The sequence below is a fragment of the Megalops cyprinoides genome, chromosome 7 (assembly GCF_013368585.1).
Source record: "Megalops cyprinoides isolate fMegCyp1 chromosome 7, fMegCyp1.pri, whole genome shotgun sequence".
NCBI lineage: Eukaryota > Metazoa > Chordata > Actinopteri > Elopiformes > Megalopidae > Megalops > Megalops cyprinoides.
In genome coordinates, this window is record NC_050589.1 from 13238502 (window position 1) to 13252758 (window position 14257).

The window sequence follows — 14257 nt, forward strand, 5'->3', positions numbered from 1 at the left end:
ATTTTAAATCAACCTTTTAATTATTTTAAACATGCATAATGTGTTGTCATAATGAATCAATGACTTTGCAAGCATTTTTTATTTTAACATATACTTCCTATTATTCCTAAATGGTGAGAATACAACAGTAAAGTCAGCACTGAGGAAAGACAAGTGAAAGGAATCAGCTCCAACACTAAAACCTCAGTAACCTGTTAGAAGAGTGGTATTAAAATTTGCTTTCTCAATTTTATCACCCAGCTCATTAATAAATGACAGACCAGTTGAATGACTGCTTACTGAACAGCTGCTTAAGTGGCTGTGTACTGGAGTGCAATTTTCATGAACTCAGTAATATTTATAACATTAACAAAACTGACTAAGAATTAAAATCCTCCAAACCATGCCTGACATTCCGTATAGATTCCTTTTTAGTTCTGACATTATGAAGTTGACATTCCAAGCTTGTGATCAGTCTCAATGTTCCAGAGAACTACAATGACACGAGTCATTACTCTCATTGTGTAAATCCATTCCTAAGAGACAGGAGAAGTTGTGCTTCCACGTCTGCATGTCTCTGATCGCGAGGTTTGCACGCGGCCGAGAGCCTGGGTTTCTGTCTGTAACTCAGAGCAAGCATACCAAACAGCACCATGTATGGTCTCTGTGCCGCCTGTGTGTGTACGCTGTAGCCGGCTGTGCCGCGATCACTGTGGCAGCAGACGTGACAAGAGCTGCTCCCTGCCAGACTCTATTAAGCAACCGCATCTTTACCAGCCAAAGGAACCCTACTTTCAACCCCATCTTTGCCAGCTGAAAGAACAACACTTCAAGTTTTCCTTCTACCAGCCAAAAAACAGTACTTTGAAGCCCATCTTTACCAACCAAAACAACCACTTTCAACCCCATCTTTACCAGCCGAAAGAACAATACTTCAAATCCTCTTTTTCCAGCCAAAACAACAACACTGCAAACCCTCTCTTTACCAGCCAAAATGAAGACACTTTCAACCCCATTTTTTTTCAACCCCATCTGAAAAGAAAAATCAATACTGTAAACCCTCTTTTTGCCAGCCAAACAAGGACACTTTTGCCTTTTAAGGTGACACCTGCATGTCCTTCTGATGGTGAACTTTCTTTGATTGGGTCTTCCAGATTTGAGCTTTTGAGCTTTCTGAGGCTGAGAGATGGACAGTTGGAATTCTGTTTTATAATATTGACCGCCCTAGTCCTACAAAGATCTGGTTGTGATTTGAGGGTGCAGCTGCATGCTAACATTGACAGAGTACAGAATGTAATTTGGTGGGAGATAGAGAGAGTTACCATCCCAGTGCTGAACTGAATCAGTATAAAGTTTGGTCATTACACTGAAATGCACAGAGTACATTGACTGGCCATAGGGTGGCGTAGTACTCTGACCCACTTCAGGCAGCATCTAGGGATCCTATTTCAGAGCTTACATCCCTGAAATGGTAGGCGGGCTAACACTGGGGTCAGAGAAATGCAGGAGTACGTAAAGGCACAGATATTTAGCAAACAGGAATTGTGTTGTCCTTATAATGTCAGATGAATACTACAGGATGTCTGACTTATAATTGCATTGATCAAGCCTGAAAAACCCATCATTCTACCCCTGTCAAACCTAAAAAGTCTTTTTTTTATCATGACATGCTAATTGATCAGTGGTGACGGGTGAGCTGGAAACAGGGGAAACCCGAACACTGCCTTTAAATCTATCATTACTTTCAACCTGAACAACCAATCCTTGATAATTAAACAATCTCATGCTGTAGCTTTCGCAATAGCACACAAATTTCAGACAATCTGCAGTGTTTCACGAGCATAATCAATTATTCTAATTACGTGATTGGTGTCGATTATTCTGTGAATTATTTGTTTTATTGTTAATCAAGGAGGATAAAGGGAAACAGGTTGAAAGTAATGATAGATTTACAGGTAGTGTTCGGGCTTCCCCTGTTTCCAGTTCACCCGCCGCCACTGTAATTGATCAAGCATTTAGTATGAAATTGACTTTTTGAAATCAAATATTCAATTCACTCTATTGTTGTCATGCTTGACAGTAAATTTAACAATCTGAAAATCTAATACAGTAATTCCAAAGTTTGGAACTATTTCTAATAATATTCATCAGCAAGATCTGGATAGAGGGAGTATTTTAGAGAATAACAGAAAATCAGGTTTGAATACATCTTTAACAATAATCCAGAGGAAAGTGTGTATATATCTTTATCCATAGTCCTTTGGGATATTTGGATATATCTTTAGGGTTTGTACTCATGTGTATGGATTACTGAGCGTGTTCCCACAGCAACGTCACATATCCAAAGGGAGTGGTGTGGATTCAGAGTCGTTCTAAATATAAAGCATTAAACCCCAAACAGAAAGAGCTGTAGTGAACACCTGCTGCATGTCTTTCCTTTCAGCCTCAGAGCAGCTCGGGCATATTGGAAACCATGAGGCTCACACAGGACTCTACCAAAATGGTCAATAACTACACTGTTATGTAGTTATGTAGTGTTAACTACACGGCATGTGCTTCAAACAGCTCTTTTAAACATAATGAAAAGAGTGAAACATTTGAGAGCAAATTATGCCCTTAGAGAATAAATACTTTATTCACAATCATTATATGAATTGTGGAACCCCATAAAAATGACCAAATCAACACCAATATTGTAATCAAAGGAAATATCCCAGTTACACAGTATTTTTTCTTATATATAGAAAGGTTTAAGGCTTATCTTAATGTATTATGTGCTTTCAAATTAAGTTTAACTCTCCCATATTTTCTGTTTTGACATTTTTACATGATGTCTCATGTGTACAGATGATGCTCAAAGAAATTTATTAATAGAGGAAAGTTGCTGATGTCACAAGTATGTGTGTCCTGAACGGAGGGCTGCTCATGTTATTCTGGCTGTGTCTCTCCCTCTCCCTCTTGGCATTGGCCAGTTCCCTGAGTGACTGACACTCCGCATTCCTTTCCCTGCCATGTGCCACGGACCACTTTTCCTTCTGTCAACCCCCGAGACCCCATTTTATGAGGTCATCAACATCAGACAGGGGTGGGGTGTTTCCATAAAGGTCACATGCGAGACATACTGGGGGGCTGAGACATCGGGGAACTCTAAGGTGCCCTCACTGATGGGGGCAGCTGCAATCCCAGCCTCCTTTCCTTTGAACAGCCAGCCCCCAGCACGCAGGAGACCACATGATGTGGAGCGCACAGTGATTCAGCTCAAACTGAAGCTATATGGCTGTGAATGATCAGATGCAGAATGATTTGTGTGAAGCCTTACAGCATCAAGAGATCATTTTAGGTGGAATAACATACAGGCTATATGCAGCACATTTGACTAAGGATTATACAGCCAAAACTACTTTGTTTGCCTCATGTTACAAATATTTCTTGCAAATATATCAACATTTTGTCTCATAAGGGCCCAGAACAGATCAGCTATCTTTGAGTCACAGATGAAACATTTGAAGACAGTCTCTGGGGCAGAAGGCCAGGACCCTCCTGCCACAACAAGCAGTAGACAAACCCACAGAGTGACTTTGTCACAACCTAGTAGCAACATGGTCAGGACCTCTAGGGAAACATTGCGAGAACATCTTACATGGCTGGGAGGGTGGCGAGATGCTGATCGGCTGGCTGGGGGATGCCTGGTCGGCCAGGTGATAATGGCCTGATGAATGGAGGTATCTCTGCTATCTGCAGGGCAACGGGCTTGGCTGACTGCTCTGCAGTGATTAGCTCTAGTGTCTCCCCACCACACCCCCCTCCCCCCCGTGGGACTGCGCCCAGGCTATTGTTAGAGCAGGGACAGAGGCCACTCACTAGGTTGGAGTTGGTGTTGTTGGTGTCTTCCGCAGGCATGGGCAGGAATACGGCCAGAGCCACGCAGTTGGCAAAGATGGTCAACAGGATGATGATTTCAAAGGGTCTGGGAGGATTCGCTAAGGAGGACACTCAGACAGGCAGCAGCGGCCCAAGCTCAGCACAGAGATGCACAGTGCAGAGATTCTCTGCACAGAGGCACTCAGTACAGAGATACACAGCACAGACACTCAGCACAGAGATACACAGCACAGACACTCAGCACAGAGATACACAGCACAGAGACTCAGCACAGACACTCAGCACAGAGATACTCAGCATAGAGATACACAGCGCAAAGACACCGAACACAGGGTATTCAGCAGGGTTCCCTCAGAAATGCTGTTTTGGACTTTTATGCTTAAATATTATTTTGGATGTAATTCAACACAAGCACACGATAGAAATTGGAAACAAAGATTTACAGAGATTAAATATGAATTGCCCACAACAGAACTCTGAATGGAACTGAATTTCCACGTCCTTGCCACAAAGCTGTAACTAAACATACTCCATTTTCCGGATTAGATCCAATGATAAAGTGATGTCTAGTATTACTCTTATAATTGTGTGCAGGTCCAAGGTTTTAGAGTTTTTTGTCTCAGCTATTGGTAATTTGTGGTAAACTTTGGTAAATTTACTTTGTGAACATATCTACTTAGGGAATTGCAGTCTTTTGACTGAAGAAGTTGTGAGCTGTTGTTGCTGCCCATTTTAAACTTTCTTTGTTCAGACTCCACGTGAACACATGAACCACAAGCTTTGGGGCGCAGTGACCTCCGGAATAGCATGTATTCACCAGAGCTGTGGGCTGTAACTTCATACCTAAAACATAACATCAATCTGCCATTCAATGCTTTACTGTATGTAAAATACTGCCTGAACATTTTTGCCACCAGGGGTGCTAGATGAGAATTCCCCTGCCAGGTCAGCTTGGTGTCCAATTTTAGGTGGTGACGTGGATAGACAGCTGCTGAGCACCAGAATATAATCAAACTATTTAAAAACACTTATTAAAAAGATGGGCCCAAGCTTCTGTCAACAGCTCCCATTAATTCCAGTGCAGACAATTCCTTCTAAGGGTTTTGGTCTTGTGACCATGTGTGTCCTTTTCGTCTGTTTCTGTAACTTTCCTTCTTTTTGAGGCCTGGTTGTTATGAACTCTCAGAGGCTGAGATAAGAAGAAACACTTCCCTCCTTTTGCTTTTGCATTATTTTAGAAGATTGGAGGCTGTGTTTCACAAACATCCTCTGTCTGTTGAAGCAGAAAACTTCATCTAACAAAACAAAGGACACAGGAAAACATTTGGTTTCTGGGGTTTGTCCACTTTTTCCCCTGACATTCCAACTGAAGCTAAAAGGATCCTCTTCCAGACTGCTGCCAGAGAAGCACATCAGAAATCACAAAAAAGGTGACTGGCTGATCTCTCTAATACCTGGAAGCTGCCAAGAGATTCTCTACCCTTTTTAAAACCAGTTCAAAGGGGCATGTATCCAAGCACAGAAATATGATACAAAACCAGAGTAGCAAACCAGCAGGGAAAACATCCCTGAACATCACTCATCTGAGGCGCCCTACCACACAGTGAGGCTTCCGTGCCTTCTGTGCCCCCAAACAACTGAAAGGGAAAGCAAGCGAGCCAGCCGCTTATCACTAAATTAAGAGGCTACTTAATCGTTTTTAACTGGCAGCTTGAAATAGTGCAGTGTTAGTCCATGGATAAGCGGCCAGACAGTGCAAAGGCCGCAGCTAAATGCCTGGAATTGACTTAAGCGAGTTCACTGGAGAACAAAAGCCTTCACACATCCGTCGCGTCCCCTGCCTGAAGCTCTGACTGTAAACAGAACTGGAACCTGAAACAGAACAGGTGGTCTCTCTCGGTGGTGCAGCCATTTATAGAGTCGGGTCCAGACATGGTTTTCCCCTGGGCCACAGTCTGTAGCGCTCTCTGGGTGCACTCTATCAACGCTCCATATTCCATTTACACTTATTAGAAATGTTACATATACATGTGTGCATTAAAAATGAACCTCAAGAAATCTCTGAATTGATAGCTTGTACAGATAAAGTCACTCCACGCCTGCTCTACAGCAAACGAAGCACTCTGCTGGTGCCTTTTCAGGATGCTGTCTGACACTGCGGTAGCATGAGTCGACCGTTTCCGCTAAAGTTCAAGAGATAAAAGCCTTAAAATCCGAAAAGATCATAAATGGGAGCCCAGAGGAATGGCTGTGTTTAGAATTTATGAATACTGTGTGAATGCTGTGTTTATGATGTACAAAGGCTGTGTGAATGCTGTGCATATGATGTATAAGGGTTGTGTGGATGCTGTGTACATACACAGAGTACAAAGCAGTGTACTCTGTGTTTGTTACATTTGTATTGCTACAGTACACAAATATTATTTTAAGATCATTATCATACAATCATGAGAATAATTTAAATACTTCTTGCCCTCGTTGTACTGGCTTAAAGATAAGCTCTAGTGTTTATGAATGTGTGAGCATGTGCATACATGTATGTCCAGGTCTGTGTGTGTGTATGTAAATGTATGTGTATATGTGTGTGAGTATGTATGCATACGTGTGTCTGCACGCATGTGTGTGCGTGAGAGACTGTGAGAGGGTGTGAGAGGGAGTGTGTGTGTTTACGTGTGACAGTTTGAGAGTGTGTGAGAGTGTATGTGGCAGTGTGACAGGCCTGTAAGGATACTTCCACTCCACGATGTTGATGCAGGCCTTGCGGAAGGGGTTCTTCAGTGTGAAGAAGAAGAGGGAACGAGCGGGGCGGGGGTTGCCCCCCGTGGCCTGTAGCTTCTTCAGCTTCTCTCTCTGCTTCCTCTTCAGCTCCTCCTCGTCCATGATGAAGGACATCATCGGGGGATCGCTCTTGGCCTCCATCTTTGCCTGCCCCCGCTAGAAAACGCTCTTTCCCTGAAGCGCTGCTCCTTCTTGCTGTATTCCAACAGGGTACGTTGCCGCTTCCCTCTCCTGGCTCCCTCTGTTTCCTTAACGTCCAAAAAACTCTCTCGCTGCTCTCCCTTCTTCCTCTGCCCCCTCCGCCTCTCTCTCCCTCCGTCTCCCTCTCTCAGAGACAGGACTGCCTCTCCTCTCCTCACGGCTGCTGGGAGTATGGGAGCAGACTGCACTCAGCAGGAGCAGCGGGCGGGAGCTGGGGTTGGCTCGATGGCGGTTAAATATAGAAAGAGTGAAACAGGCCCCAGGCCATGCTTGGGGTTGGGGGGAGGGGTCAGGGGGGTCCTGAGGCAGCAGAAAAGGAGTAGGAGCAGCACCGAAGTAGAGGTGCAGCTGTCGTTCCTGCGTTTCGGGCTCCCGCAGCCTCCCTGTGCGGCCAGTGTGCAGTGCCTCTCTGTGCAGTCAGAAGTGAGTGGCGGGGCGGTGATACGGGGAGGTTCCTGGGCCCCTGAGCGGTTAGTTGCGTTTACGTGACATTGCACAGACAATGGGGGTGTTTACAGTTTTTACATAACAGTTCAACAGTGCTTGAGTTTGCTGGGAAGGCCATTAAATTCAAATGTCTACGCTGCCTAAAAAACAGAGGACTTCTCCAGGCCGCTGCAAGGAGGTGAAATATTTGTGAAATATATGTTTTATACACTTGGAATGATACATTTTTAAGCACAACTCATCCATACAGCATATACATGCGCGCACACACACATACACACACACACGCACACACAGAAATGTAACTTTGATGGCAACACAGTCTCCCTGACTTTGAAAGTATCTAACACTACAGCAAACCCAACGGGCAGTTCTGCAGTGATTTTGGAGTGAGATGCCAAACCAAACAGAACAGAGTGCTTTGACCCTGATCCTGTAACCACCCCCTGACACCTGAGACCGACACCCATCCATCAGTATGTGTCACTGTCCTCATTTACTGCCATTTCCAGCCCAGATCATTCAGCCCACCTGCACACCACCACAACAGAGGACCTGCACTGCTGCAACGTTGACTGAATATTACAAAAACATTACCTCTGACACAGGCTGAGTGCGATGTGACTTTAGATCAGATTTCACTGACAGATGGACTGCTCTTCGGAGGAGAGGTAATAAAATGCATTTGCCAGAGGTCCACTGACCTAAATACACTCACAAGTGAAAGTCTCACCAAAGACTTGATCTCCATTCACAAAACCATTTACAGAAACCTTTTCCACTTTGCAGAGGTACGTCAAGGATAGTTCAACACCTTTTGATGAAACTTTTGAATATAAATACAGTTTTAAGTGACCAGCTAGAGAACACGGCTATCTGTGGCATTTTCACGTGAAAAAAATGACCGTATGTAGTATGATTGTAGAGTGTGCTTCCGAGGTTGTTCATTTTCTACGTCTCAACAATTTTGAAACCAATATGCTATGAAATAGCACACTGGTTTTATGAATAACTATATATAAAAATGACATCAAGGTATCACTGAATACAAACTGCCCCTCTACACAAAGGCTGATTCTTCAGACAGTAATTTATTGTTTGTAAAGCAGGAAAGTTACATCTTAAAGTGTCGTACAGAGACAATCTTAAGTGTGCCACTTCAAACTCCAATGATTTGCCCTCATTAAATGCAAAACTATGCAATTCAGTGAAACCAAAAACAAAAGCAAACAGTATTCACAAAACTGTGTGTGTGTGTATACAGTACCAGCCAAAAGTTTGGACACACTTGATTAAGATGATGGGAAACATGCATTCAAAGGCATTTTGAACTAAAGACTTTGAAATTTGGTTCTTATACAAATATAAAAGACAATTTTTTAAATAATTAATTTAAACAAATATTTTTGCCTACTTTGAAGAATTCTAAAATATAAGAGTTTTGTTCTGGTTATTACTTTTTTGGTCACTGCGTAATTCCATTTGTGTTATTTTTTATTTTCTAAAATATTTTCCATTTGAATTAGAATACTATTACTCTAAAATGTGTAAAATAGTAAGAATAAAGAAAAACCCTTCTATGAGTAGCTGTGTCCAAACTTTAGACTGGTACTGTATAAATATGAGAGAGAGATATAGATCTTGTATATAACACAGGCAGAAAAGCTGCATAAGCATAATTATGATAATATTAATAATAAGAATTACTCTTACAAGCAATGACAACAAATAAGTCTATACATACAAATATCTAATATTTAAAAAAAATCACATGGCCCTTTAAAAAAATCAAAACAGTGCTTTAACTCTATTTGAGGTACAAAGTGCAAGCCGTACAGTCATACAGATTACATAAACAGCAGGAGGGTGGAATTCTGGGAGTTCCAGGGGGCATTAGGGAACAACAGCAGCCCGTGTGGCCGGAGGCGCAGACACACAGAGAGAGAAACTCCCTGTGATGGAGGGAACAGTGATGGAATGGCAGCGTCCACCATTACGCATCACCACCATTCCACGGAATGGAGCGTTTCCAATGCAACGACACATGCTCAGAAATCAAGAGCAAGAGCAATTCAGTGATTCTACACCTGATACAAACAGAATTCAAAATTCAACATATGCCTACAACACATGACATAAATATAATAATGATATTATGACATTAAAGACAGGGCCTCATATTACAGCCAGCCCAGTGCAAACCCAACAGTAATACAGTGCAAGATCCAAAAGTGTTTCACAAAGACGACATTCAAACTAAAGCTTTCCCTTTCTGATCTGTATCACACAGATAAAAATGACTGCCTACAAAGGACTGCTTGCATTTAACCAAGCTATGATAACAGACATGCATCTATTACAAAAGCCTGGTTTTATGTCAGTGACACCAACCAGCTGAATGTGACGGTGCAAATAGATCTATCCGTTTCCACACAGATTAACTCAAATTCAGAATTACATGAAATTCAGTCAAATAAAGATTTCCCCATTGTATCTTCCAAATGCACTACAGCAAGGAAAGAAAGAAAAAATGCAAATGAAAGGCAGAGTAAAAGTGCAGAGATCCACTGTTGACAAGTGCCTTCACACCTGGCAGAGCAGTTTCCTGCTTACAGACAGCACACTGCAGGCCCATGCAGATCCCTCGCCTCTGAGTGGAGGACGGTCAGGAAAAGGCCAAAGGAGGCCCACACCCTTGTGCGCAGAGATTCTGGAGCACGCAACCAGAAAATGACAAGCGAGCTTCTTGAAAGAACACTGAGGGCTTGGGGGAGAGCAGGCTGAAATGACAGCAGAGTCGCATGGGGAATGACAGGCAACGTTCTCACAATGTCCCTGTAACGCCGTGGACATTACCGAAACACTGCCGCAATTGCCAGGTGGAGATGGTGGATGAGCTGAAGGCTGTGGTGTGCGTAGGGATGGGTATGGTTGCAGAGCAGGGGTGTGGTTGTGTAAAGGGGCGGAGCCGGGCTCCAGCGCAGCACAGGAGGTTTAGCTGAGCATCTTGTGGCGGTCGAAGACGGTCTTGCGCTGCTCCTGAACCTGTTTCTTCCAGCGCTGCTGGGCCCCCTCCACCCGCTCCAGCACCGTGCTCCCCCGCACCTGCAGCCCCTCCACAGGGGCCCGCATGTCCTGCAGGGGGAGACAGAGAGCAGCAAGTTACACACTTCCTCCCTGACCGACTGACTGACTGACAGTGGTAATGTTAGTGTGTGTGTGAGAGAGAGTGCTTGGTACCTCTGTGTCCTCCTCGTTCTGTAAGGGCTGGGTGTAGATGTCCTGCTTGCGCATCAGGGGGTCGACCAGCAGCAGGAAGAGCATGTATAGCAGGAGGGAGCCCACCACAGACAGGTAGATTATGATGGTCACCTGGGACAGAGGGATTCTCTGTTTGTGCTCACTCTCTCCGCTGCCTGTTGTGGTAGCTTCTCTGCACATGTGCATTCTGGGTAAGAATCTCTGCACCTTGATGCTGCTGTGGCTTTTCTACACACATGCAATCTGGGTAAGAAACTCTGTACCTTAATGGTGTTGCTGCTGCGCTCCTCATACTTGCACTCACAGAGCAGACAGTACGCCTCCACATCATGACCCGGCACTGGCATGGGCTCTACCACATGCAGACAGTTACTGGGGGAGGAAGGGAAGGGGGGAGAGAGGGAGAGAGGGAGAGGGGGCCAGGGGCAGTTCAAAAGAGACAGCAAGAGAGAGAAAAAGAGCAATCAATATGCACAACTGTCTTCTGGTTTAATACACATCATTAGGTGGCTCTAACTGGCCAATCTACTCTTCACCTTGTTATTCCACTGATGCATGAGATGTAATGTAGCTTCAAAAAGCTAGTTGTCAGTTAAAAGCTTACCTTGCCAAATATAAACCCAGGCTGCATTTTGTTAGTATATGGGTAGGGTAGGCTGGTCTCTCTTATGCGACACATTCAGAAACATTCATGTAGAGCCATCCTAACCCCACTCACTGAGAATACATGAGCAGATGGATCCAAATTGAACTACTAAGACTAAAGTGTACAGTACAGTGCAAACAGAACATTGCCTTTATTTATATTGATAGCTACAGCATGAGGGAACAATTTTATATCTTATTTTCCATGTGTCACCATGAATAATTTTTTTTTCTTTCATTTAATGAAAACATGCCAGCTCGCAGTGACTGACACATTTCATAAATATCATATTTACCTATTTTATTGAGTGACTGTAGGACATGAATGGCTAGAGTCAAAAAGGCTAACAGGTTCATTGATTAAGGCATAAATAAGCTCCACATCTGTGGGAAATATCCTGGCATTAACCCCAGTGTTCTGTGGCTGTTAATGGAAGCTGCAGTTCTTGCAGATCCTAAATCTAGCTCCCCTCTTCACGGTTCCACGGTGCTGCAATCTCACCAGTCTTTCTGAGACACGTTCCTGTTGTAGATGTGTCCACTGATGTTCCTGTACGGAGGGCAGATGCACTTACAGCGCACGTCCTCAAAGCTCTGCGGAAAGAAAAGCCCAGTCAGAATCTGCCATTATCACACTAGCTCTTATTTAGAGGCATTGATACTGAGCCATATTCATGATTCAGTTGTTGTATTAGCTACAATCAGTAATTTACGGAGTTCTAAGGAGAGACGTCTCCCTTGGAAAAACTGAGGCAAACCCATAAAACCAGAAAGGAAAGGTACACAGAGGTGTGGAATCAGCATGAACACAGCGCCATCTAGACACTGCAGCGCAGAATAGCTCCTGAGGACAGGTTTAGATTGCAATTTGCTGTGACTCCTGCCAAGAGAATCTAAAATGGAACACCCTGATTTACTGAGTGTGAGCTCCAGAAAGTGAACGACTTCCTTCCATTGCTAAATACATGTGACAAAAATGCAACACAGGATTCATATTATGTTCAAGTCATAAAGCCGATGGTAGATATTTATGGTGCTGACATACTGGGTTTTCTGGTCTCCAAAATAAAACCTCGGTACACTTTCTATGCACACAGAATCTGAGTGCCACATACAGACCAAGCCTCAGGAATTAGGAAAACAGTTGAGTTAACTCATTCTGAATCCCTTAGAACATTATCTACCAGGGAAGGTTTGGAATGCCAGCTGTTCAAGTGGTACAGTTTAAGCGTGGGGGTAAATGCCAGCTGTTTTAATGGTATAGTCCAAGTGTGGGAGATGAGTTACCTTGCTGGCATGTGCATGGGATATGACCTCGAAGAGAACCATGGCCACTAGGAGGGTGAGGGGACACCTAAGATTTCGGATTGTGCTGTGCAACACCATACCGCCAGCACTCTGCACACGACCCTGGAGAAAGAGGGGACACCTAGGAAAGAATGCTACAATTACCACCAGTACTACTGCAAACATGAATCTGTCTTACTACAGCCATTACAAACACACTCATCATCACAAACACTGAAATTCCAACTGGTTCAACCATCCATTTAGAAATCCTAACTGCCAGTGCAGTAGATTTTTTTTTTTTAATTTATGAATGCATCCATTTTTTTGTGAAGCTTTTAATGTCCCAGTTTCCTTTCCCTAATTACACAAGTAATTTATTTAAACAAAACCAGAAGTAGTCAGTCCGCTATCTGTGTGCCTTTCCGGTGTTCTTGTTTTTGATTACACGGGATGCGGTCATGATCTTGGAGCCATATTAAAGCTTCCGGTGTGTCCCGATTCATTTGTGGTCATAAGAGTTTACTGGCAATTACTGTGAATTAATAATTAAAATAAAATGATTATGGACATTTTAAAAAAGTTTAATATTTGTTGTCATCTCGTCATACCATTCTACAGAATATACAATAGTCGCATGATCTGTTTCGATGACTTTCATTGTTTTTCTACATCGCGTTAGCCAAAACGCTAGCCTCTTCACAAAACGTTCTCGCAATAACATGATGCTAAACGCTCTGGCCTAGCTGATAACCATACAACATACAAGCCACCACTTCTGCAACCTACAGTATAAGCTTTGAAATACCATAGTGCAATAAATGCAATCGGAAATCCCAATGAACGCAGAATAATACAATCGATTCAAGCAACAGAATGATAACAGACACCAGGTAGGTTTAATACTGGTTAACTGCGCGTCTTTGCAGATTTTTCTTCAATCTCCACTAACCTAGTTAACCAATTTCATCTAGGTACCAAGCACACTCCCTCGACTGAGCTACATCCCCACCTAGCTACAAGGTAACAAGCTAGCTACCTCTTAGAGCTAAATGTCAATTTTTTGCAAGTGAACTCGACACCGTATGTTACCTGCTATCGAGTTGTGTCTTGCTCCAATGTATTACTGTTAGCTAGCTCACTTGCTCGCCGAATACTGTAGATAGCTTAGGGCGGTTAGTTACAGTTATAGATTCGCTGCTTTATTTCAGCAAACGTTCAACAAAACATACAGATAGTATTCTTTGTAATAGGTTACTTACAATTTACAACGTACCTTTACGTTTGTCACATTCACAAAGAGCTTCCTCTTTTCCTGTATCAGTCACTGACAACACTACTGTTCGTAGGAAACGCAGACGAACCAACTGATCTGCGCATAGCGGATCGGGGGGGGTGTTGGTATCTGATATTGATGCCACAGGTCGCCATTTTTTAAGGCTCTACACCACAACACCACCAATAACGGTGCGTCTTGGGGGAAAAAAAAAAAAAAAAAAAAAAAAAAAAAAATATATATATATATATATATATATATATATATATATATATATATATATATATATATATATATATATATATATATATATATATATAATTAACCCGCCTTAAAAAGCCGAATTGAACGATGGGTAGATGGCGATAATACGCCTGTGTAGTGAGCCTCTTACTGGCTTCGATGCTGCTCACAAGTTAAAATTTGACCCCAGGAGGATACAACAACTACCGACCGCCGCAGTTGCTCGCTGGATCAGCGGGCAGGCTCGCACTGCGGTAG

General features: G+C 43.2%; 2 protein-coding genes across 4 annotated transcripts in view; both read right to left on the bottom strand.

Annotated features, from left to right (window-relative positions):
• Positions 1-7037, bottom strand: part of LOC118780332 (dihydropyridine-sensitive L-type skeletal muscle calcium channel subunit alpha-1-like) — a 29305-nt gene extending 22268 nt beyond the window's left edge. Inside the window, exons 1-2 of the mRNA XM_036532769.1 lie at positions 6593-7037; positions 3841-3946 (exon numbers count right to left, since the gene is read on the bottom strand). Coding sequence (XP_036388662.1) covers positions 3841-3946; positions 6593-6780 — 294 coding nt within the window. The 5' untranslated portion in view covers positions 6781-7037. The remainder of the gene's footprint in view (positions 1-3840; positions 3947-6592) is intronic.
• Positions 7038-9036: 1999 nt separating this feature from the next.
• On the bottom strand, positions 9037-13842 carry tmem9 (transmembrane protein 9). 3 transcript variants are annotated; one of them, XM_036533371.1, is made up of 6 exons: positions 13757-13842; positions 12481-12622; positions 11696-11787; positions 10812-10920; positions 10528-10659; positions 9037-10422 (listed from the first exon to the last, which is right to left on the bottom strand). In XM_036533371.1, the coding sequence occupies exons 2-6, from the start codon at positions 12577-12579 to the stop codon at positions 10282-10284; spliced, it is 573 nt and encodes a 190-aa protein (XP_036389264.1). In that variant the 5' UTR covers positions 12580-12622; positions 13757-13842; the 3' UTR covers positions 9037-10281. The 3 variants fall into 3 exon arrangements, with proteins under 3 accessions (XP_036389264.1, XP_036389265.1, XP_036389266.1); XM_036533372.1 differs by having other exon boundaries at positions 13743-13842; XM_036533373.1 differs by lacking the exon at positions 13757-13842 and adding an exon at positions 13573-13736.
• Positions 13843-14257: the final 415 nt, after the last annotated feature.

Bases quoted from the DNA above. Each gene is read 5' to 3' on its own strand.
- tmem9 (XM_036533371.1), bottom strand. From the start codon at position 12,579: ATGGTGTTGCACAGCACAATCCGAAATCTTAGGTGTCCCCTCACCCTC. The intron at 11,788-12,480 runs GTAACTCATCTC...TTCTTTCCGCAG, and splicing joins CCCATGCACATGCCAGCAAG to AGCTTTGAGGACGTGCGCTG. The intron at 10,423-10,527 runs GTACCAAGCACT...CTCCCCCTGCAG, and splicing joins AGAACGAGGAGGACACAGAG to GACATGCGGGCCCCTGTGGA.